This window comes from Anser cygnoides, chromosome 1 (assembly GCF_040182565.1).
Source record: "Anser cygnoides isolate HZ-2024a breed goose chromosome 1, Taihu_goose_T2T_genome, whole genome shotgun sequence".
In the NCBI taxonomy this organism is placed as follows: domain Eukaryota; kingdom Metazoa; phylum Chordata; class Aves; order Anseriformes; family Anatidae; genus Anser; species Anser cygnoides.
In genome coordinates, this window is record NC_089873.1 from 147,440,964 (window position 1) to 147,466,202 (window position 25,239).

Sequence of the window (25,239 nt, forward strand, 5' to 3'; positions counted from 1 at the left end):
CAGCCGTGGGATAATCAAAGCAATCTTTGTCGTATGGAAAACTGAAACTCTTGGGGGCACAGTTTAATCAATGTATTATTGGAACTAAAATTCCAGCCTGGCTGCGGTGATTGTGTTACTAGGTGCCATATTTAATTCATGAAGAAAAACGAGTTTTTAAAATTGAAATGCGACTCAAAATCTGCTGGTCGGTGCAGAATGCAAGATTAATTTTATGCTGCTTGTAGGCGTCAAAGAAAGAGATAAGAAAGAGCAAAAAACTTTCTCCTTTGTTTTTGGGTTCTTTTTATCAGATTCCTAAAGGGCTCAAAAGTTACAAGAAAACACTGCAGAAAGGTAGCTGTGATTTACCTCACAGCTTCCATCTCTGTTTTTCTACTGAAGGAGGTTTTTCTTTATTAATATATATAAATCTCAGACTTCTCAGGTTGAAAAAAATGTCAGCATCATTTAAATATATATATATTTGTAATCAAATGGCTACTTGCTTATGGTTCTTAGTAATATTCTCCATGTTTTCAGGTAGGTAATATAACACGTCACCTCCACATACATATATAGTGGCAGTAACCTTTGCTCCTGAGCTTCCGTGTTTTCCTACAGATTTGGCCTGATTTTGCTTTAATTAACAAATAAAGAATCTGCTGATTCAAAGGAAAATACTGCAGTGAACCAAATCTGGGTTATATTTGGCTGGTGAGGAAACAGAGGATGACGCCGGATGTGGAGGTGACCAGGACGTTCCATCCCAGCTTTCCTTCCTCATTTAACTTTTCTTTGGCTGCTCTAGATAGAAGTGATGCACGAGGGCTGGAACTACAGTAGGTAGGGAGGTTTTTCCTTGCCAGCCCCTCTGACACAGTAGCAGAGCGATTACAATTCCTCCATCTTCCTTCCTGCAGGCTCCTTCCTTCCCATCCCGGGGACATTCTTTCTCCTGATGCCCACTCTCTTCCCCCATTAGCCAGTTTCCTACCTCTTAACCCCGCAGGGCAGGGCAGGCGGAAGTCTTGCACTGGCACCACGTGCTGCATCATCTGCTCCTGAGACACCCCATGGTCCTGCCTGTCACACAGCTGTGTGCACAAATGTGTGCCACCCCATTAACCTGGCCCAGCCGTCTCTGCCTGTGGGAAAGAAGATGCTGCAGTGGCAATAAAGTCAGGGTGGTTTTTATAGGTGCTGTTTGCAAAGTCCCCGTAGAAGTTAGCTTGTAAATTGGAGAGCTGTAACAATACTTCAGGATGACAAATTACGTAGTGTCTTCCTGCAGCCCAGCAAACCCGAGTGCTTCCCCGCAGTGTGGTTCATATGTTTGTTCAGACACGGGCTTTTCATCTGTAGAAAAGCAAAAGAATAATTGGACCTCCTGCTGGCAAGGATGTGGCATCCACAAATGGGATTTTGAGCACCACTCACTGACTTGAGAACCTCGGCCTTGAACTCCATGGCTGTCTGTCTGCAGACTTCAGTAAATGTGCCTGAATTTGCAGAATGAAGTGGCTGGGCCCAGCTGAATTTCTCTTACATTTAAGAGCAGAGTTTGAATTCTTCTACCAGAGCTCCTTGCTTGGCAAACTAGCAGGCTTGTACTGAAATGCAAACGGACCTTCAAGAAGCGTGTGTGAATGGAGAGCGTGGAGTCGGGTGCAGAGGTGACCCTCAGCCGAATGCGACGGCAGCCCTTCAGCTGGATTTCCTTGGGTCGGTGGTGGAGAGTTTGAAACGTAGGGCAATTAAGCTGACTTCAGTGAGGTTAGCAGTAAGAGTCAAACCTGAGTGTTAGGGAGGAACAAAGATCCTCATTGTTACGGCTTTATTACAACATTTGTCGTGTTTCCTTCTTTCTTTCTTTCTTTTCCTTCAAGTTCCTGCCGGGCCATCAAGTGAAAACCCTTCAAGAGAAGATTTCTTAGCTTCATAAGAGCAAACTGGAAAATGTGAGCGCTACATGTTCTGTAACTACAAAGCTAAAAAAAAAGGTTAACAATTCAGTTTTCAGTGTAACAGATTTTAATTCAATATTACAATCACAACACTTTTGGAAAGCCGGATTAATTGCTTTAAACTACCAGCAATATGGATGCAGCTTGTTATTCCTGCTTACATCCAGGGCCTGGAAATCCAGATGAATACTTTTCTCCTGAAATCATAAAAACTCTGTTTTTCAAAAAAACCCAAACGGACAGAAAATAATAATATGGGAATATTTAAGTAATGTTCCATTTCTGTATAGTGATAAATTTAAAGAAATAATGATGAATACCCTCATATTTGGTGTTTGTCCAGTTAAAAGGGGGGCGGGGTGGTGAATACCAGATTACTCATTTCTCACTTGGACAAGCCCTGCTTGTGTCTATAGTCGTAACTTTGCCATGGAAACCAGCACGGATTATTGAGTGGTGACAGTTCTTGCCGTGCTCCATGTGTTTCTGCTGACCCTTAGGAGAGCTGTTTTGGTGTTAACTACTGCCAGGGGGTGAGTAACCATTTCCCACTTTACCGAAGGAGATTGTGGCTTTACTTCTTCCTTGCATCAGCTGGGGCCTTAAATGTAAATTCATCTTCAGTGACCTGCTTCAGCTCATTAACCCGGTGGAAAACTATTCCCCTCTCCTTTTTAAAAACAAAACAAAACCCACAATCTTTTCTTTTGTCATGGTTTCTTCATATAAGGTTTTTGTATCCAAACCAATTGCAATCAAGGCTGTTGGCCTGGATTTGCACTAGTTGAGAACAGAAGCAGAATTTGGCCCTCAGATTAGCATTTCTGGTAACTCAACACATATTTTTTTTTCATAATAGTACTTCAATTCTGTTTTGTTTCAAGTGTTTGGCTTACAATCATACCAGTGTTTCAGTAGCAAAGTGTTTCAACTTTGGAGCCAGGGATTTGAAGACAGTAACATGCCTGCTTAATTATAAGGCAGTAGCATTCGGTCAAATGTTTTAGGTTATTATCATCCAACATGAAGCTTTTAAAGAAGAAAAGGACACAGGAATTCAGGACACAGGTCTCTTTCAATCCATATAACTTGTTAAGGACAGCTTGTCCCTTACAGAATGCCCTGAAATCCAACCTGGAACCATGCAAAGCGGGACACTTTTGTGAGTGTTTGATTTCAGCCATAAGGGCACAGGACATTTTCATAAAAAAAAAATAAAAATAGAATTGTTATGAAAGCTGAGCTGGCCTCTTCCTTCTGCTATTGAAGGAAGCTTTGATTCACTAAATTACTGTCTTTTTGGCTCACGTTTAAAGGGTGCGTTACCTTCTTTTACAAACAAACCTCCGTGGGATGGAGCTGCTGACTTGTGCTTGCCTGGTGTGACCGCTGCAACAGGCACGAAGGACCAGCTGGCCTGTCCTGGCACTCTCCCGTCGTGGCTGGTGGCAAGAGATGAGCTCCAGCCAGCGGGTGCTCGCCCCGTCTGCACCAGATCTGGGTGTACTTGACATGTCTGGGGCACGTATCGCCACAGCTACTGTGGGGCAAACAAGGATCCTCCCTCACCTTTGGCACAGGTACTTGGGTGAAATGAAGCTTTTCTCTGTAGTGTGATGGCGTTTGGGGTCCTGCCATGGGAAGCTGTGAATTTTCTGAAGTGTGGAGACCCCAGCTCTATGGCACATTCACTGGCTGCAGTAGCTGTAATTCCTTCCATCGGTTCAGTACGATAAAGGTACAGTTTTATATTTCAGAATTTCACAAAAGAAGTTGCCATCACCAGTGCTTCAGACGTTATTCGCTGAACTGGATTGCAGATGAGAAAGGAGAAAACATCACAGAGAGCATTCCCAAGTTCCAGGAGGTAAACAGTTATCGCTGGGATGCCTGTTTAGAAAGTTGGCAGCCTCCAGGATGATTACAGCCGAAATCCTACTTCAAATAAAGCGAGAGCTGATATTTATTCCTTCCTGCTTGGTTTCATTTGGTACATCTCCTGAGAAAACTGGTGCCACCTTGCGCGTCTATGCTGAGCACAATTTGTGATTTTAATACATATTTTCTTTTGAAGAATTAAAGAAATAACAATAATAATACAGAATTTATGTTCCAGAACATAAGTTTCTGTCCCCTGACCAGTGAATCATTGATGGTCTAAGAGGGGTAGCTTGTAGCACGCAGAGAGCCGATGGGTCACGCGGTGCTGTTTCTCCTCCTTTCAAGCTGCTAAATCCCATTAAAAGGGAAGCTAGAAACAAATCTTGTGTATTTTTAGTATTTTCTCTCTGGGAATGTAATTACTGTGACTGACACAAAAATTGCATGAAATCATGAGGAAAGAAGGAAGTGGTGTCTGTGGCTGTGCCGGGAGGGTGCTGCTCCACCCAGTCTTCTCCCTCGTAGGAAGAGGCTCAGGGGCTTCAGGGAGCCTCTGAAGACATTTCAAAGCCCTCACTCTGAAGTATTTGTTGTCATCCAGCTGGGTCTTCACTGGGAAGTCTTCGGGTACTAAGATGAAAGTCGTCACGTGGCGAAACAAAAGCCCTAATCTTACGCAGATTAATTTATTAGTTACGCTACAGTTCCTCGGTGATGGTCCTCTTCCCAGTAAGGCTCCTCTCTTGTCAGCTTTTCTAAATGCAAAGTAGTTTTTTGGTAATTATAAGAGGAAATGGCTTTAACCCCTATTTGCTTTATGCTTTTTTTCCACTATACTGAAAACACAGCGTGTTTAATAGCTACACTCTTACTTAAAACCACAGTACCCTAAGCTGGATGGCTCCTCCACCTGCTTTGCCCAGGCACCCCAGCTGGTGCTGGATTTCTGCTCACAATTTCTGCTTTGTTGAAAAGTTACCGATCTCACAAGTCCTGTCTTCTCTGTTGCTAAAAGTTATCACCCGCGTAGGAGCAGTATTTTTACTTGAACCACAGAACTCGAAGTGTGCAGACACGAAGGGTTGCAGTCCCCAAAAGGACTCGCAGTCTCCTGTTGTGCTGGTCCACCGTGCCAGAAAAGGAAGGACTTCCAGAACAAGGGCAAAGCAGAAGGCTGAGGACAGTAACATTTCCAAATGCCATAGTAAGCCAAGAGGGAGTATGAGTAAGAGCCCTTTGCTACTTCCTAAATTGCTTTCACAGGAGACTACTGGAATAATGCTATTTCTGGAGCGGCGTCCTGTTCTCATTGATCTTTTCCCTTTCCGTGGTGGACGTGATGTCTTTCTTTTTCCCTCATCTTACTTTTCACACTTTCTTCTTTCAGCTGCTTTTCTCTTTTTCTGTCTTGTTCAGGTGTTTTCTTCTTAAATGGCCCTTTCTGCCAGAAAAGAGAAAAATCAGGAATAAGGAACCTGACAATGCTTTGACATGATAACCCTCCATGATTTGTTTTCAGGATTATTCCCTTGGCAGCAGAGCTCAGTTAGCAATTACAGGTGACAAGCGTTTGTTGGTGATGTTGCTCTTCTCCTTTTTGAGAGCAAAGGAAGGGAATTCTTCCTTTCTCGAGCTCCTTAGAGCTGCCTGAGCCACCAGAGTCGAAGCAATTTCCTTTGGGCAGGTCAGTGGGCAAGCTGGTTCAGTTAACATATTTATTCAGTAAAGAATGTCATTATATTACTTTTTTTTTCTTTATCTCCTGTTATTATAGCATATCTACAACCAGGAAAAAAAATTCAGTTGCAACAGAGGGAGAGAAGAATGGTTGATAAGAAGAAGCATGACTTGTCATTGTCATTTATTAAAGATTGACCCTGGACTGGTGAACTGTAAAAGCGTAGAGAGATCACAATTTTAAATTAACACAATTTTAAATTAGCACAATTTATTGCAGATCTTGCCAAATACTTCCAGTGATCCTATTTTGGCTACAACTTTACTGTATTTCCTCTGTTCAGCTGAAGAAGTCTGTGGAAGGCATCTCCATCAGGCTTGCTTATTTATCTTTTAAATGTCGTTCAAAATGGCTCAACCATTTCTGAAGTGGGGACTTGGAAAAAGGGTTTTCTAGGGACTGCTGCTTACGGATGCTTCTATTACCTATTAATTATGGAGCACAGACGTAACAAATGATGTGGGGAAGGTTGCAGGATGTGTTTACTTCTCTATGAGATTTTGTTTATGCATTTATGAAAATGTGCCAAACTCAAAATCTGGCCAAAATAGAAATCCCTGAAAAAAAATCTTAAAACCATAATTCTTGTACTTTCTAACTATGGAACACCTGGCATTACAACGTTACTATTTTCAATATAATTCTTTGGTTTGTAATGATACCTCCATAGTAATTATATATGCCTAATATTTTCTATTATAGAAGTCTCTTTTAGTTGCTTATTTCTTTGTCAAGACTTAACTGTTTGGGCTGACACTTCCTATACTTGCTTTCTGCCTCAGACTGAATAGTTTGGGGAAGCTTTAGTATAAGTGATGTAGCTGCGTTCAAGAATGGTCTGAAGACAGAAGATGGTGAGAGGTTCTGTTTCTTGTTTGCAATGCTAAACATTTTTTTTGCGTTTTCCTTCAACTGTCTTGCCTCTCCTGAGCAAATAAATCCTCTGGAATTAGAATTAGGACCAAATCCTATGGCAAAAGGATAGTCCTGGGATGGAAGAAATACCACATGCTGTCCTCAGGAAGCCTCAGAGAGATTTGGGTGAGGTACACCTTTGAAAATCTTTTTACATCTGTTCAGAAAGTACAGGCCTCAAAAAGATTTAATTCAGTGGCCCCAGGCTAGCGGTAAAGGGCCGGGCAGTGAAGGAGGGGGCTGAGCCCATGTGGGGTCAATCTCAGTATGGCAGAGGCCATACCTCCCAAATCACCGCGTACCGCCTGGAGGCCCAGCAGCCCAAGGTGATGCAGAGAATGGGTAAAGACAGAGCTGATGCCATCTCCCTGCCTGTTGGGCAGTGCTGCAGCTTCCCTCTGGTTTTTGAGGAAAGTTGGGGGTCTGTGAGTTGGCAGGCTCAAAGCCAGGGAGTTTGGACATGGAAAGTTAAAAAGACGATAGGTTTGATCAATTTTCTTTTTCTGGGAAAGCCTGCTAATGCCACGTAAAACTGTTTTTATTTTTTATTTTTATTATTTTTTAAAAAAAATTATTTATTACCATAAATGTTGCTGCAGTGTTTGGCTTTTTCTCTCGGGGAGCTGTTAAGTCACTGCTTTAATGAATGAATGAGTTAATTCATTGATTTCTATTTCTGAGAGCTGTCTTTCTGCGGTGGAGGGTCTGACTGTAGAAACTGCAGCACTTAAGATCTCCTAATAAAGTCTGAAAACCACTCTGGGATTCTCCTGATAAAAGGGGCCGTGTAAATGAGAGGCTGCTGATGGTGCAGCAGTAACTCTCGCGCAAAAGCACAGCAAGATGCGCCCTACGGACGCTTCCCATCCAGAAATAACCAGGAAGGAAAGAAGAGGAGCTGGGGGCTACCTTTCGGCTCTGCGATTTACACTGCCCACAGGGATGTCTCGCCACGTTGGCCATGTATTTTTCAGCTCGTTGCCAGTCCTCGTGCCACCTCCGAACTCGATAGCGAGGCTCAGACTTTGTAACCCTACCCAGAATGGCACGGTTCTCTTGGGTCACTCTCCGCTGCTCCTGCTTTCGTTTTTCTCTGTTTAAACTAGCGGGGGAAAAACACATAAACAGAATCAAACTTCTCATCAGTTGCTCACGTTCCCACGCCTGGGAAGCCAGAATATGAAACATCTGTCCATCTTGTGTCAGAGGAACGCTTGCCTAAGCTGTTAAACCTCTCCTACAGGGACTTTCTCCTCTGTGATCTGCATTAACCAACCCTTACAACCCAATCCTTTTGTCCTCCGTAAGAGGACAGGTTTTTGGTCTTCCAAATGGAGCCCTGCCTATATGGAGCTCTGGTACATTTTACAGGAGGAAAAATGCTACTTTTAATCTTGTACCTTGAATTAATGCCAGCCCTCCGGTTTTGGAATTGCTGTAGTGTAGGGGAGGGCATGGCTGGTGTCCGAGATGCTTAATGATCTGTTTCAGTTGCTTTGGTTTATGCCTTTGATTTGTTTACAAACCTGATGAACCGAGTTGGGAAATACAAAGATAACCAAGATAAGCATGCCGTCTCAAAACTCCTTGGAAGCCTTCTGTGGTTTCTTAGACTGTAATTTCCCAGGCAGCTAAGCTGATCTCATAGCAGCTTCCTGCCACCAGAAAAGGAACGGCTTGCTCTTTCCCCTTCTCTCCCTGCTCATCTCCCCGCTGCTGCCAGCTGTGTGGTCTTCTCTCTCCCTTGCGGCAGCCCTGGAATTCATCATTTGTCTCTGCAGAAAGTGGCAGAAAAGCTATCCAGGTTTGTTTGCTTTTGTTGGGTTAGTTTTCTGCTGCTTTCTCAAGTTTAATTAGTGGTGGAGAGGTCTGATGAAAACCAGAGTTGATCCAAAGAAAATAACGCGAGTCTGCCACTTGAATCAGGAAGGGAGAGAAGGACTGAAAAGGGGGAGGATGCTCTTCCCCTTCCATATCTTAGGGGATCATACCTCCGGCAGTATAGTTAACTGATGCTTGTCGATGCCTGCACTGATCTGGGTATTAGTCACTAGGGACAAGTGCGTGATGTGCAAGACGTGATGTGGATTTGCAGGATATGGCCATGACAAACTCTATTTCAGATCATTTCTGCCTTTCCAAGGAACTGTGCAAACATCAGGATATTCGTGACCATGAGGCGCAGCGAGTTCGACCTGGGTCACTGGCACACGAGCTGCGTTTTGCCATCTGGAGGCACTTTAGGACCCGATGAGCAGCCAGTATGTCATGAAGTAGTCTGTAAATGAATCACAAGAGGTAACAACCACCACCTAAGCCGTATAAACCATTCTCTGTTGTACCATCCGGATTTTTCCTTCGCTTCAGGAGCCTGTCCCTGCTGTTGACTAGTTTACTGTACCCTTTTAGGGGTGTGAATTGCCTTGTGAATCCAAAACACGTAAGCTGGTTCTCCCTAGTGATAAGTCTTCAAGGTGTCTTTTGCTTAGTCTCCTCTGAACGGTAAATTGTATCTTGATTTCTCTGCTTCCTGCTCCAACTTTTTTTTTTTTTAATTCTATTTTTTGCTCTGTTTTTATTTCATCTCTGAGCTTTGGATCTCCCTCTTTCCAGTGGTGTCTGTAGGAACAACTGGCAAAGTCAGCAGCAATGACTCACTAAGCAGTAACAACAGCTTTGCTGAGGCATAATAGGTTTGCTTCATTTATTTCCCTTAAAGTAGGGCAACGTTCTCTCCCTCTTCCTTTTTTTTTTTTTCTTTGCATTCCCTCAGTTGTTAAACTGAAAAACTAATTTAAAGGCATCTTCTCCTCAACAGAGGGTAGGAGGAAAATGATCTGGTATTGGATTTAGTGCGACAGGGCAAGCAAGTGGCATGCTGAAGTGCTGATTATACCTAAGGCTGCCTTTTAAAATACACGTCCTCACAGAGCAGTTTATCCTTAGCTATGCTCGTCCCTGGGAAGGTAACTTGATAGCTAAACAGAGATAGTGCTGCTGATGTTACCTTTTGGCCTTATAGTCATTTTTGCTGTCAATATGTCCTTTGGTTCTCATGATGCGGGACACCTTCTCCAGCAGCAAACGGTTGTCTCTCCTGATGACCGAAATCCGATCTTCCTCCAACTTTGTGTACAGAAGGAATGAAGAAATGCTTCTGTTTGTACAAGGCCATAGCAAACAGCAGGGATGTCATGTGTGTGCCTAATTTGTGCTAGCATTGAGAGAACCTCTCTTTCACCATTGTACTGGTGACCCAATGACAGAGGACCCATTGCAATACTGTGGATTTGACCCTAAAGCACTTCCCTCCAATCACATCAAATGCATTTCATCAGCGTAAGCACAATTTCTAAAATTATTTGCCAGTGTATACTGGTCATCGTTGTCATTTGTGTCTACAGCGGTGTTCACAGACTCCCACCAGGCTCTAGGATCGTGATGGACACTGTACAGGAACATAATGGGGCTCATCAGACTCCTCTGAAGTCAACGGGAGTCTTTTTGTTACCTTTGGTGGGCCTTTGGAGCATACTAATTCACTCTTCTGTTCTCCCTTTTTTTATCAGATTGGATGCTGGGCACTGCAAAGATGTAGCGTGTCCTGTATAAACTGACTCATCCTGCTCTGATAGTTCCGAATGGCTGATGTTAGAGTTGTAAGTTACTGTAAGTTACTACTACGAGATGTAGTGCATCTGCCTCACGCACTAGGGTTTGTACCCAAAGCAGGCCAGGTACTGTAGTACACTGCCGTGCTGTAGTATAAACGTCCCTAAAAATGGTGCATTAAAGTAATTCCATCAGGCTCTGAGTTACCCTGGGGAGAACGATTGTAAGGAAGACAACTGGTTACTGGCAGGTTGCAGCCCTAGAAAATTTTTTCTTTCTTTATAGAGCACATTGGGAAGAAGCAGGATGAGAAAGAGATCAGGTCTCACTTCCAGGTAGCAGGACCTGTAGTTCAGAGGAACACGCCTAAGAGTAGAGGGTTCCTATTTTTCTGTTTTGCCTTTTTTTTTTTTTTTAAAAATTATAAACATGGGGACTGCCGTTGTTGGTGGTGATTATGTACACATGTAATTTTCCATTTTCAGAGGAACTTTGCCGGTGCTATTTTTGCAGTTATAGGAAAAAAATAACGACAGCAATTGAATCCACACCCTAATATAGCATATGATTTTATGCACAGGGAAGAAGTGAATTGTTTTGATAGTGAAATGATTTTAAGGTGCCTGGGGATTATTATGTCACACAGTGAGACGATAAACTATTTTAAGGAAACTAATTCTGAAGTCCTTACGTGGGCTCTGCTCCCGCTGCCTGCGGGGCACCATGTCGTAAATTAAGCCTGTGACAGGGTTTAGCTGCACGTATTTTTTGCCGTGCTTGTTTTTTTTTTTAATTATTATTTTTTAATTGTTGTTATTTCCTTAGTTAATTAGGTAACACATTTATTTTCCACTCTCATCTTTTAATAAAAATTTGCCTCTTGGGAGCAGTAAGCTGGTGAAGGATAACTGCCAGTCAAGGCTACCCATTGTTATTTCTTGTGCTTTGAATATGTTAACATCCTATTAATCAGTTCATTGCTCTGCATGCATCGTGATGATTGGGTTATTCCTGTTACATGAAAAAAAAATATTGTGATTTTTTTCGTGGTTGTGCAAAATTATCTTTAAAAAGGATACTCGAATGCTTTACTACTCGTCAGTCTGAAGCAGTTTGCTGAAATCAATAATCAAAAAGATAAAATAATGTGTATTTAATACAGCATGCTACCCATGGATCCTGATAGTCCTGTTGCAGCAGTCACTGCAAGGAGAAAAAAAATGGCTCTGAAATTTAGCCCATCTGGTGGTCTCTTTGTTTGCATTGAGAGGAGACACGAAGGTAAGCCTGCTGGTGCTCAGGGAAATATCCGATACAAACCTTCAGCTTCCCTAACTTCAGATGAAGGTGGCTGCATGTTGCAGGGGCACTCGTATCCACTAAGGGTTTTGCCGCTTGGATCTGCAACAGAACAGGAATGTTTATCCATTTTTTTGTTGGAAATACCCTCGCATATCATTACAGGAAATCTTTTAATTGCCTTGTTCTGTTTTGCTAGCCAGCAGTAACACTACTAAACATATGATTCATTATATCAGCAAAGCCAGACTTGCCCAGAAGGAGAGTAGTGGGAAATTAAAATGGTAAAGGCAGCTGTTGGAAAGCCTGCGGGAGATGCAGAATGCTCTTTGTGTTGGAGAAACGTAAAAAGACATGCAGTCAGGTTACACTGGTGATGATGTTACGATAAAGACTGTCTAGGAGAAGACAGGCAGTTTTTGTTAGGCATCCAGCAGAAAAAAATAAATAAAGTTAATAGTAAAAAGCCCCAGGTTTGCTGAGCTGTGCAGGGTCTTCCAAGGGGATGCAAATTCAGGACGCTGACAGCAAGAAGTGAGCAATACTGGAAAAGGACTTCATGTGTTGAAAGTGTTGGTGGATACTTAATGGAGTTGGGAGTTCAGTGGCACAATAATAATATTAATCTCCAGCCTGACCCAAGCAGCCACGCAGCACCTGGGGAGGAGGAATAATCTGCGAGTGCTCTTGGGCTGAAGAAACCACATGGAAGAAGCGATGGTGGTGGGGAGTGGAGAGAGACAAGGTTTACGGGAGAGACGGCTCTGGCTGGGGTCCTGCGGGGAGCCAGACTGAACGGATGCTGTGGCTTTGCTGCTGCTACCTCTTCTGCTTCTTCGGGCACTCTGAGTAACTGCTCTATCAAATTACATCAAAATAAAAGTAATTTTAAGGGGACATGCAATTTGTTAACGTATCAGTCAGTGGAAATCAGCAGTGTGAAGAATAGCACGTGATAACTATGCAAGCTGTGATTTTCATATATAGATATGCAATTTGTTTCAAACTCGGAAGGTGCTTTTTAGAAACAAAATTCACTCTGTGGAGTTCATATCAGTGTAATTTCATTTTCTGGGAGGAGATATGATTAACTTCTCTCCTGTCCTTATAGGCACAAGTGTAAAAGTAAAAGCAGGTATTTTTTAAGCCCGCCCTAATCCGTTGAGGCACTTCCATGGTGTTTTGGGGCTATTTTATATTAAATTCTATGCAGGATGTTGCAGAGAGGAGACAAAGCTCTCGTTTTTCCCCCAACCTTTTCTTCCGTTAAGAAAATAAAATGATTCCGGCTGAAATTATTTGCTCTTGTGCACATGAAAAACACGCTGGTGCTTCCTGCTGGCTTCAGATACCCTGGCACAAAGGTACCGGTGCTCCAGCAGCTGGCATTCACCAGGGCAAGCTTGAATTTGTGCCAGCCGTCGGCTCGGTGAAGCGCCGGGCAGCGGGTGTGGGTGCTGAGGAGCCCGCTCCTCGGCTGCTGCTCGACCCGGGCACGGTTCCCAAAACCTGGGAAATCGAGTAGCTGTGCTTGTGGACCAGCAAGCCTCTCGAGGCTAACTCGCGCAGGAGGAAGTGGAATTATTTATTTCAATACGGTCAATTCAGTTAGAAAAAATATCTCGAGTTCAGTTCCCTGCCTCGTCTCTTAACTATTTTCCACCTGCAAGTCAAATTAGGGGAACAATGGAGGGAAGGAAGGAAGGAAGATATTTTTATCCAGTTAATGAAACAGACACGGTCTGGAAATAATGAAGTACTATTTCTTCGTATTAAAGCTAATTACATTGCGATACAATCTTCCTAAGGTAGCAATTCAGTTGAATCATCACTGATGGCACTCACTACTTAGGGATTTTCGAAAGGGAGCAGTCCTGAGTTACGGGGCAGAGGACTGCCCAAATCTTTTTCACTTCTGAATTTGGTGAACGTCCTTTGGATAATTTTAGATGGACACAAGAGGTACACCTATATTTGCAGGATATTCTCAAAACGTGTCTCTTGTAACTTGCTGCTGACCACTAGCTTCCATAACAGTACTAAGGAGGAATCAGGATGAGCTGGAGCTTTTTGGGACAAACTTATTCTTTCAGGAAAGTCTCCTCTGTGTATCAAACAGTCGTACCTACCCTTTTCTTGTGCTCTTCGTACTTTGCTGTGTCCCATTTTAGCTGAAGATATTTGCTGCCACATGGTAAAATCGGCTGGTAGGCTCGATGCATCTTGTACAACACAAAGTATCACCGAATCTGGGCTTTGCGGAAAAAAAAATAAATAAAAAAGCGTGAGTAATATCAGGCCGAGCCTTCCTAAAGCAAAGCCCTGGAGACTTGTGGTATGTTTGTAGCCGGTCACGTGGTGGTTGTCATGGCATTTCTGCTAAGAAAAAGAATGAATAGCTGGTGGTAGCTTTTCAAACAATACATTTAACGAATAGCAAACAGGAGCTGAACATTACAGCAGAGCACTCCGAAGAGTATTTTATTGGTGCACAGAATGGGTGACCGAGCACACTTCGCTCGCCAGCCCTGCCTCCCGTTGTTTAGGGAAAGACGGCGGTGCGAGCGGTTCATAATGCTTCATATAGCACTGTACGTGTGCGAAGGGCTCTGTAATAGGCTGTATTTCCCAAGCTTTTAATTGAAAGGCATGCCTCAGTAACGCGCTGAGCACACCCATGGCACGAGGTGTCATCCTTCGCGCTGCCATAACTTGTGTAAAACAGTCTTTTTTTCACCGATAAATATGCACTGTGCAAAAGCCACAGCAAATGTGTTTATAGCAAAATGTTTCTTGTTTTTAATGGCCTTTTCTCCTTTATCCATGTGCTGTCTGACTGCTAACGAGTTATGGAAGGCTCAAACCGACTTGCCAAGGCCAGTTATTTACAGAGGTGACCACTGGCTCTCATGAGGGGCTGTCTTGAATTTCCCTCTTCGTTGGTTGTGTTCGGCCGGGAGCCAAGGAGGCAAAGATGTTTCCTCAGGCCCACACAAACCTGGAAAAGTTTCTTCTGCTCCTTCCGGCTCAGCTTGGCCTCCTCCAAAGCTGGGCCTGAGCTGACGTGATGTACTTGAGGTTTGGCTGGCAGAACCAAAACTCACGCTGGTCTGTACCAGGACGGACCACAGGCAGCCCGTTTCAGCACAAGGCTCTTCGTGTCGGGCACCCTTACACGTAGCAGTTCGTGTGGGTGCAAGAGAAGAGCAACCCTTCTATCTCCTCACTATCCAAGGTAACTATCGCTGCAGTCAGGGCCAGTGCTCTCTCGAATCCTTATCTTGATTAAATGTGGTGTTTTGGTAACAAAGCTAGGTTGGACACGGGGGGCTGTGCATTTCTTAAAGTTGCTGTGAATTGGTGCTTGAACAACAGGAGCAGACATGACGTTAAAGCCTTGACGCATACTAATTTTGATCTGTAAAGCCAACACTTAATTTTCAGATGAACGATGGAAGGAGTTGAAGAGTGTTTTCTTCCATCTGCTGGGGTTTTTGTTATTTTCCTGTTGAAGTAGCAGGAAGATGTGAAGAATATCAGTAAAATAATAGACTGTCGAGAGTTGAAATGCATCTCCTCAAATATGTCCAAAATCTAACCGTACACAGTAATACAACATTGTATTTCACCCTTGAAGAAGTAGAAATACTTAGGCCCTCGTTTGTTTGGCAGGGTCTCAGCCTCTGTCTTTTAAAAATGGTACGTGTCTAATGACCTGCTATGGAGAGATACAAAGGGCAGCGCCATCAAAGGATTCTTTTGATTGCTTTTGGTGAATCCCTTAAAAAAATAGGGAAAACTTAGCTCCTTATGTTGATGGCAGCATGGCCCACCGAGGAATTGAAATCACCGGAAATAGTTTCTCTGCTGTTTCTGAATTAAAGTTTGTGACAGCAGGGAAGTGGCTTTAAACTTCCTTGGTGGTTGCCTGTTGTCTCTCTGCCCTCAAGAGCTGCGGACCGTGTACGTGTTCATTCAAACTTGGTTTTGGGTGGGGTTTTGTGGGTGGTTGTTTTTGCTGATGGTGGTTTTTGTTTTGTTTGGGGGTAAGGAAAGCAAAATACAGCATTTTCAAAACTGGCTGTCTTCCTGTCCAGCTACCCAAGGTCCAGGAGGTCCTTTCTGTCAGGGGATGATGCTGGAAGACAGGATCAGCCGTGCAGTACCTCAGTTTCTATTGTCATGGTCTAAACATAGCTTCAGCCAACCTGAGGGGATTCCTCAGCATTTCACTGCTTACTGAAAGCAGGCTCATGAAGTATCCTTAACAAACCAGAGGACTGGACCTATGATCTCTACAAGACGAAGCAGATATTTATGAAACATTTGCTCTGTAAATTCTACAATTGTATCAAGTAATGGCCATGGGAATTTCCATGTTCTCTGCAAGACTTGCGTATGGTTTCTTGATAGCAAAGGTACTTGCTGAAGAACAGATGAGAAATAAATAGATAATGAACATAAGGTTTTTGCAAAAAATGCATTTTCCAGTGCATCGAGACACGTATACGTGCAGCTTTCACACCTAGCGTAGAGAATTGTGTATCTGCAGCATAAAATCAAGGTGGTCAATAGCAGTCTGCCTCTTGAACATGGCCATCTTGGGGTGTGCTGAGCTCCTTTCCTGAGATCTCAGCACCCTACGGCTCTCATAGGTTTCTGGTTTCTTTTTTAATCTCCCTTTTTTGTTTTTGTCTGATTTTTGAGCAAACCTCTTCATGTAATATGTAAGGCTGTAAGCTCTGCAGGGTGATATCGATGCTAGGATTTTGAATATTGACCTAGGTCTCTTAGGATTCTCTTGCAAGGTTAGTGAGGTGCTGCCCCTTCCCGTCCCGCTGCCTTTGCAGAAGAAGCGGTGGGCTGGCTCAGGAGCTGCAGCAGCTGCTTACGCTTATGGCCAGATATGGAAAAAGCTAAAGATGATGCTTCATCTCCCACTGCTCCCCAAGTATGCACCGTGCCTTTGGAGATACTATTGTTAACTGTGAGCAGAAGTGCCTTTTCTGTTGTTTGCTTTGACCTTTGTGTGTATAGTAAGAAAATGTAAGAGGCTGAGTATGCATTATCTGAAATTTAAAGGTTTTCTATACATATAAAGAGGAAAAATATATACATATATATTTTGTTGACAGTTTTCCTGTTTATTTTAAAGTCATGACAATTCCTTGCTTTACTTTATGTCTTAATGTGACCAACTTTGGCCACATGCACGGACTGATCCACGTGTTTGAAGTCACTCGTGGGTGTGCTGAGGGCCCAGCCTCCATTCATTCACTGCCTTTCCCTCGACGGGCATTTGGAGATGCTGAGAGAAGGCAAAACATTCTCCTGCCAGTTCAGTGTGTTACCTGATAGGATCCGAAGCGGTGACTTTGACCCTGCAAACACACACCCTTATCATATAACCCCATAAGCAAACCACCCGACCGAGCGGCTGAGGAGTCCGTCTGTAGTCAGGGGGACAAAAAAAGCAACTGCAAAAAGCTGCTGGGGGAGAGGGACCCGCTCTGTCCCCGGGTGCCACGTACCTGGGCGCCTCCATCTCGTGTCCTCGTGCACGCGTGTGCAGCAGAGCGAGCCCCCTGCGGGGCGGCAGCAGCGCTCGCTGTGCGAAGGGAGGGCTCGGGAGGGCTGCTGCGATACAATAGCCGATTTGCCAGATGCTTCCTTTATGTTTGACCCTTTATGGAAGCTTTGAGCAGGAATTAATTTGGGGCTGGGGAAAAAAAAAAAAAAAGTTTGTTTCCCACTTATTGTCTGAGAAATTGAGAGGAGGCAAAGGGGGGTGGGAAGAGAGGAAGAGGAATGGAAAAACATTGCTGTAATTAAAATGAGTTTTATTTATATATTTATAGGACGTTGATACACACGTACACGACGTTAAATCTTTTGGGCAATGTTTGCTAAGATCCAGCACGCTTTTCTGTGCATCTGTAGGTGGGGGCGCAGCAGAAGGCACGCGTTGTGGGAGTGGGCTGTGGTTTGCGCTCGCTGCTGGGAAGCAACCCGCTGCAAGAAGACCTCAGGCAGGTCCGTCTGTCCGTCCGTCCCGCGGGAGGCTGGCGGGGGCAGATGTCAGTGTTAATCCTTGCTGATGTGTTGCTCCGTATTTTAGATTTTGCTAAATACTGTTAGATACTGCTTATACTCCGCCTTCCTGCTCCGAACATCTGACTGCTTTATGGAGGTTAAAACAAGTCAGTGGAGAAAATTAGGAATTAATTATAATTTTGTCAGGTGCCTGGACGTGAGTATTATTTGGGAGAGTGCTTCTCTTCTTCTCTTTCATTCTCCACTCCACCCCACAGACCTGGATAGCCTTCAGAAATCACTTGTATCCCAGTCTTCATTTTTGATTCTCCTTCTTTGGCCCTAGAAATAACAGAAAGGTACCCAGGAAAAAGCACCGTGTTTCCCTGAATGCAAGCATTATCTAAACACGAGCCCTTGGCTGTTCTCCTAGGCCTGCTAGGCACCAGGAAGTCATCTGCTTAAGGGCCTGGGTATGATTTTTTTGGGAAAAAAAAAAAAAAAAAGCGTCTGCAACTCTAACCCAGCTGTAGCTGCCTCCCTCTCCCTGCTGGCATGGGGAGAGCTGCCAAGTGCAAGTCACACCAGTGCCTTCAGCCCCCTCCTCGGCCGGTCGGGTGCCATAACCCAGCTCACCGACGGGAACTGCTGGTCTTACCTGCGTGCCCTGCCCCAGCCAGCCCGCTCCACGAGAGCCAGAGAGGCAGGTGAGTCCTGCAGCGCTGCCTTTGGGTTTGCCCTCTGGCTTACTTGGACTCCTTGCTCTGGTTTTACTGGCACGGAGGCAGCGAGCTGCAAGGTTCTGGCGCTCGGAGAAATACCTCATCCGGATCCAAACCCTCTCTCTCTCTTTTTTTTTTTTTAATTTATTTATTTTTTTGAGTGAGAGCAGATGTCTTGGACAGGCAGGTTTTGTTCCCCTTAAGGGTGCTGTGGGCCAGCCACACAGCCAGAAGGCCCTGCCTCTTCAGACGGAGCTCGAAGCCAGCGCTAGATCATCCTGGGTAGGGGAGGAAACCCTTTGGGAGCGTGGTGCAAGGGGGCCGACCACTGTGCCACCGAGAACATGGTGGCAAGAGCCCTACGGCAGTTTGAGATCCTAGTAGCCAGCTGCTTCGATTTCGGTTTATATATCTTGCTTTGCAGGCAAATAACATTATTGTCTGCAGATTCAATATCTGTTTGTTTAAGCAGTGTCAAGTTATGGCTTCTGCGTGAATGCACACAAAGCCTCCCATACAACTGAACCTTTCCCGCTGGGTGCAAGAGGAACCTGCTCCTGGGTGTAAGGAGGATATTTTGCTCCCTGACATCTGTGCGTGCTTGATGAGTGACCAGACCTTGCGTCTGTGGGCCTAAGCCGAGATATCACAGCTATTTCCAGCAGGTGGCAGATGATAATCGTGCTAGTAACCGAATCTGGGTACAAATGATGTGTTTTCCAGACTGTTTACTCAGATATTGACTTAAATATACACATTACATAGTGGCTACAAATGTGTTTCCAACATCAATAAAATAAGATTGCATAATTGGAGTGGATTGGTAGTTACCCGTGATAATATGTAATTAAATACTTGGGAATCAAGCGTGGTATGATTTTTATTTTTTTTTTTAAATTCAGCTTTGATTTTTTTTTTTATCTCCCGGATCAGAGAAATTGCTTCTATTCCAAAAACCTCCACATAACCATCTGGCTAATTGTGTTCCGTGGTGTAAGATTATCTTTGCTCACGCACTGTGATGGGAGAGAGCTCCTCTGCGCAGTCATGCCTGGATAATTACCTCGGAAGAATCACATGCTAGAAACGAGGTGCCAAATTGTGCTGTGCTGTCTTTCTTAGGTAGCACCTCACCGGCAGCGTTCCCTGCTCGGGCGGCCCTACCGACAGAGCGAGGTATGTTTCAGCTTAGCAGCCCCTAACGAGGACCGGATTTCGCTCCTCTTGCCCTTGTTGGAAGTTACTCACGCACATGAGTAATCCCAGGGAGCTGAATGGGAACTATTCACCGAGGAGAGCCAGCCCGGCGTTCACACGCTGACCCGCCAGCGTTGACTTCAATGGGATTTTTGACCAAATGGAAGACAACAGGATCTGACCCGCGGTGGATGTGTGACTACATGGAAACGGCTATTAAAAGCTCAGAGCTGCGTGTGGGGTAGCTGCGTTACTCACGGCGCTGGCTGGGCGTAAATTAGGCAGGGCTTCTCCCAGTCCATATAAGCTTCACAGCATCCGTCGTGTATCTTACTTGTACCACAAAACTGGGGCATATCTGGGCAGAGGAGTGTTTGTTTTATGGGTGTTTCCAGGTAGATGCTGGCAGTGTAATCCCAGCGGCTTCCCTCTGGGTGCTGTAAAACCCCCTGGGGTCCATAGGAGGGAGAAGCTGGGCTAAGAGCTCTCCTTACAGCCCCCTTGGAAGAGATACTACCGGTGCCGCTAAATTAAGGGAGCTTGAAGCTTTGCCTGGGAGTTGGAGAATAAGGATAAAGTCCTGTGTTGTCAAACTAATCCTCATAAAGAACAGAGAAGACTGCAGATGAGTTGGTGACAAGTAAACAGAGGAGATATGGAAGTGATGGGTACGGCTGCCAATATGCAGCGACTTGTGAAATATGAGCATTTATGTCCCTGTTTGCATAACCACATATTTATTGTAAACAGCAGCACCCACTATTAAAAAAAAAAAAAGGCAGGAAGTCCCACTGCTGCTCAGTTTTCTTTTTCTCAAGATTATTTGCTGCTTTCACTTAGAGCAGTTTGACAAGGAGCTAATGTGGGAGAGATGAGAATGGATGCCTACTTACTCAACTGCAGTAAAATTCACATTTTATTTTTGTGCAGAATCACTGTTTTTTTTTATTTTTTTTTTTTTTATTTTTTTTCCTGTAAGGTTTTAAAGCAATTTTATTACATTATCATCTTTTATGGAAAAAGAAAGGGATTTGTTCCTTAATAGGAAAGCAAAGTTTATGGGCTCAAATAAAGCAGATAGGAGCCAGAGCACAATGCCTCTACCAGTTGAACTCGGAGGTATTTTGTGTTGGTAAACCTCATCAGGATCCTGAACGTTCTGTGCTGGCCGGATGCGATGACTTGGGTTTTTACAAGGTTACATTTTTTAGAAGGACACCGGGCTGACAGATTTTTAGAAGTGATGAACAAGAATTAGAAGAGCAACGTGTTCTTTTTTTTTTTTAAAAAAAAAAAAGTGATTAAAAACCATACATCATGAAAATGAGTTGTATTGTCTCAGCTATTGTAACAACCAGTTCTCACTGGTCCCTTTTTCCTGTAATTAAAGCCATTTTCTTTCCCCTTTCTGGCCTCTTCCTGGCCCAGTGTTCCAGCAACAACCAGCAAAAATGTGAGACTTTTTGTAAAGGCAAGTAGTAGGAAGGACAGGTAGACCTGCTTTTCCTTCAACACCCATTTTCAGGGACCATCGTGGAGATCTTTGCTTTCTTTATGTGTAGTGACTGCAGTGCAAAGCCCAATTTTTCTGCTTCTGATGCACAGGTCTATTTTTATCCCATGTATGCCCATATATATCCCATATGTGTGTATGGCACGCACAGAGCTCGGTAACAGCCGGTAGTTTCCCCATTTCCCATCTTTCTCCTTCAATTAAACTTTGTCACTTCCGTACTTTTGTGAAATCCGTGTTTTCTCGTGTCAGTGTTGCTGACTCCCTTGCTAATTAAAACCCTGTCATCATCCTCTTCCTTTCCTTCTTTCATTTAGCGTAATGGCCAAAGCATTTCTCTTTGCCAGACTGATCATACAGGCTATTTCTTTACTCTTTCTTCATTCCTCCATCGTTAAGTCAGATGCAAACTCCTAATCTGTAGAAACACCCATAATCACAGGCTGATCCTTAATTTCCTACTTTCATGGGTTCATTATATTTCTGCCGTACTTCTCTGTGCCTGAAGCCTGGGGGAAGGACTGCAGCACTTTCCGGACCAGTCGGTTCTAGGACTTCTGGAGCAGATTTTTTATTATCATTATTTATTTTTTTTTACTTTTCTTCTGGAGCCAGGCAGCTGTAGGTCAAATCTTATATTCCCCTATGTTCCATATATCCACACTTCTCTCAAGATCAATATCTTGGTAGTATGTTATTATTAAGAGATCTTGACAAAAAGACTAAAAAATCAATTTTAATGCATTATTATCAGATTACTCTGATTTAATATTGTCACTGCTTAACATAATCCAGGTTAAAACCATAAACAGTGAATATCTGCTGTAGAAGACAACTTCTTTGGCACTGCCATTTATTTATTGTTTACCCCCCTGCTATTTTCTGTTTGTTTGTTTGTTTTTGTTTTTCTTTTCTGATAGCATTCTGGAGATGTAGGACTTCACTATAATAGTATGGCAACAAAAGCATGTTCTTTGGAAAAAAGTCAGTATGATGTTCAGTGTCATTGATGTGGTCAGTAGGGTGTTAGGAATTACTAGAAAAGGAAAAAAGACCAAAGAAATGAAGAATCATCATGCCATTCCATCCACTGGTGGCATCCCCCTATCTGAATGCTACTGATGTTTCTTGTTCTCTGCACCTTAAATAATGATAACTGTAGTGACAGAGATAGAAGATGATCAGAGGCTTCTGTACAAGAAAAATAACGAGGCTTTCAGGTCAGAGCAGATGTGTTTGGGGATGAAAAGTAAGTATAGAAATGGCCTACAAGTTCATGACTGGAGCAGGCAAATATAAATGACTCGGTTATTGGCCAACAAACATGTAAAGACACAGAGAATTATTATCTTTTCATACAGTTCACAGTTAAATTGGGGAGCTCGTACCGGGAAGGCAAAAACTGTAAATAAATTCAGAAAGTGATCGCATACACTCACAAGAAAAGCTCTCTCACGAGCTGCTAAGGTAAACATGCAGAAACAACCTTAGATGAAGAAATGGTTAATCTATAGGTTACTGAAAGCTAGGTGGCAGGCTGGCCATCTATTGGGAAGCACCTGACAAAATGGAGCCCTGTGGGCTGTGCTGCTCAAAAGGGCCGTGGTTTCCCCAGCTAAAAGTGCTCGCCGTGTTGACAATGTGGTAGTCTTTGAGACTTTTTTTTTTCCCCAGATTAAAATGATTTGTAGTTCTATAGCATAATGCAGATGTACAGCATAAAACACTTCACATAAGCAAGGGAGTTGCCACTGTTGCCACTTCATTTATGGGAAAATGAAGTGCACATAAATTTCCCTAAAATTGTTTAGCAACTCAGGGGCATAATTGAGAGTAGATTCATGAGGTTTCCATTAGCCTCTCTATTAATCGTGCGCTTTATTTTCTCTCTATCTCCAGAGCACTTTATCTTTTCCTTTAAATGAAAACATCCCTGATGTGGTTTTGGGTTTTTGTTTGTTTTAATGCCCCATTCCTTTTTTTGGTTTTGTCTTGTTTTGAATGAAAGTTTGGTAGTGCAGGTGCTATGGGCTGATCTGGTATGAGCCTTTTGCTTTCGAGCGCTCATGATGAGAAGAACCTACAGAAATGTTAAGAAGCTGTAATACCACATAAATGTAGGTAGCAACTTCGTGGTACCCAGAGGGATAATAGGTTCATATTTTGTTAGTTTCTTGCGTAATGCAAAAGGAGATTAGAAAGCTTCTTATATTCTGTTTCCTCCCGAGAGAAAGCTATCATGAAGATCAAGAGAGGAAATGATTTCCTTGCCTGGCACAAATGAGTCACAGAAAATGACCTTCTTTGTAGTCTAATTTAGACCCAAGAATCCTCTGAAGAGCTGATAATATAAACCCATATGGCTTGGATGAAGAAAAGTTGGAAGAGATATAGTCATTAACAGACTCATCCACATCTTAAAAAGCAGCATTTCACTTTGCCTGGATTTTTTGATCAGACTGCTAGCAGCTGCAAACCTCATGTTGCATGCACATGTTATCTGTAATACGCAGATACACATGTGATATGCTGGTGTTGAGGTTTTATTTCAGCAATGGAGATATTGACAAAGGAATGCACATTCTTTGGCTGCTTCTTTCATGCATTTAGTGTCTTTAAAAATACATATTCATGCAGTTTTGAAACATCGAGTTCATTTATGTTGTTGGACTACACCGTGTGTAGGTTTGGAGGCAGATGTTTGTTACTGCGGAAGCAAAAAGCTTTTTAGCCTTCTGTCAAGAAAACAGAGAGAACAGAAAATAAACGAACACCCTGATACACAGAAGCACTGTCAAAGAGCTTCAGGAAAAAAAAGGGCTGGTAGGAAACCAGAAGAGGAGCTGGACAGCGCAGTGAGCTGTAAGTTGCAACAATTTGTAGGTTCTCGTGTGGAGAAGCTGAATTATTCCATAGTGAAGAATGTAAGAAGGTGCCAGCCTTTTTCTTTTTTTTTAACATACTTTCTCTATTTTTTTTTAATTACCAGGGTGGGATTTTCCATAGGCATTTTGATAGTTTCTTTTATGCTGAAGTGCAGAAGTTGGTGGCGCTTGACTGTTTTAGAGAAAAAGCTGTCTCTTGTTTAATTTTGCCACAGCCTCCCTGGACATATCCATGCTGTTGGTAAAGCAAGGCCATCCTGAAAAACAGCCTTTGCACTACCCCTAAAGCGAGCCTGGAAGCGTAGCCTCGGGTAAGCACACAGCCCTAAAGCTGCCCAACGTGCCCCTGTGACCCAGATGCACCTTTGGATTGGGATGCTTTCCTTTCAGGCTGCTTATGATCATGAGCAAGGCATTTCAAAGTGTCATGGCTGAAGGGCCTCTTGCTTTTCATAATAAGCAAATGGGAGTCGTGACAGGTTTTGTTTCTCTTTTTTACCAATGACTGTGGTACACCACACACCCTCGTAAGCACCACTGCTAGCAAAGAGAGTTGCAAGCAACACCTAAGTTTGGGGTGTGAGGGGGGCAAAAATTACCCTAGGCAACAGTGTGAATTTGTCCTGGGTCAAAATTTACGAGTTCTGACCGCAAATTTGGGTGCACAAGAAGGGGTGGGAAGTTTATGTATTGTCTGGTTTTGTGAAGATAGAATAAATGGGTTATAGGTAGATAGATAATTTCTTTGCCGGACATAAAGGAGGTAGGAGTGCCATGGCTATCTGAGAAGAGCACAACTGCAAATTGGGAAGGATAGTCCATCCGCTGAGAGTAACTCTTACAGCAGCAAATGCTGGGAACAGAATTGATTTTTTGTAATGACTATTTTGGGGTCAACTTTCTGCAGATGAAAAAAGCTTTGACTGGAAAATGAGGTCAATTGAAGTCTTTATGTAGCAAAGGCAAGCACAGCAATCAAAGAGAAGTAAAATATTTTATCTGGGATGTCTATAATATTTAGAGCAAGGAAACAGGTTTCTCTCCGATCTTGTTGGGGAAGATTTATCAGTTCTCAGTATCAGCATGTAGAAGAAGGTTTTTTTTTTTGATTACTGAATCATCACAGGTACAAAGATAGCTTTTTTCTTTTTTTTTTTTTTTTTAAGAGGTCTGTGAGCTCCATTTGTGAGCTTAATTGGAGTCAGGTTATAGAGATCCTGACAATAGGGAAAGCAAATCCACTTGCTTATAGCCAACATGTTTATTTCTGCCTGTGTACAGCATTGTGCATAAGAGTTGTTTGTTCTTCTTCAGTGAGGTGACTCTGGGCCCACATTTATTTTGTGCAAACATGTTCAAGGTGTGTGCATGTGTGGTGAAGGAGCAAAATCAGCAACTGCTGTGTATCCCCTTTTATTTGTGAGCACGTACTGAGTGTTAAAGCAGGCCTGTAGAACACGCATTTTCTAAAACTGTTTGCTTGCTGCATCCAGCATCT

General features: G+C 43.4%; 2 protein-coding genes across 4 annotated transcripts in view; one reads left to right on the forward strand and one right to left on the reverse strand.

Moving 5' to 3' along the window:
- Positions 1-25,239, forward strand: part of RASA3 (RAS p21 protein activator 3) — a 164,230-nt gene that overhangs the window by 14,913 nt on the left and 124,078 nt on the right. The window lies entirely within an intron of this gene.
- CFAP97D2 (CFAP97 domain containing 2) lies at positions 4,718-13,685 on the reverse strand. Of its 2 annotated transcripts, none has more exons than XM_066985345.1 (3): positions 13,521-13,676; positions 11,413-11,493; positions 4,718-5,268 (listed from the first exon to the last, which is right to left on the reverse strand). In XM_066985345.1, exons 1-3 carry the CDS (start codon positions 13,611-13,613, stop codon positions 5,134-5,136), a joined length of 309 nt encoding a protein of 102 aa, XP_066841446.1. In that variant the 5' UTR covers positions 13,614-13,676; the 3' UTR covers positions 4,718-5,133. The 2 variants fall into 2 exon arrangements, with proteins under 2 accessions (XP_066841446.1, XP_047933880.1); XM_048077923.2 differs by lacking the exon at positions 4,718-5,268 and adding an exon at positions 8,428-9,606 and having other exon boundaries at positions 13,521-13,685.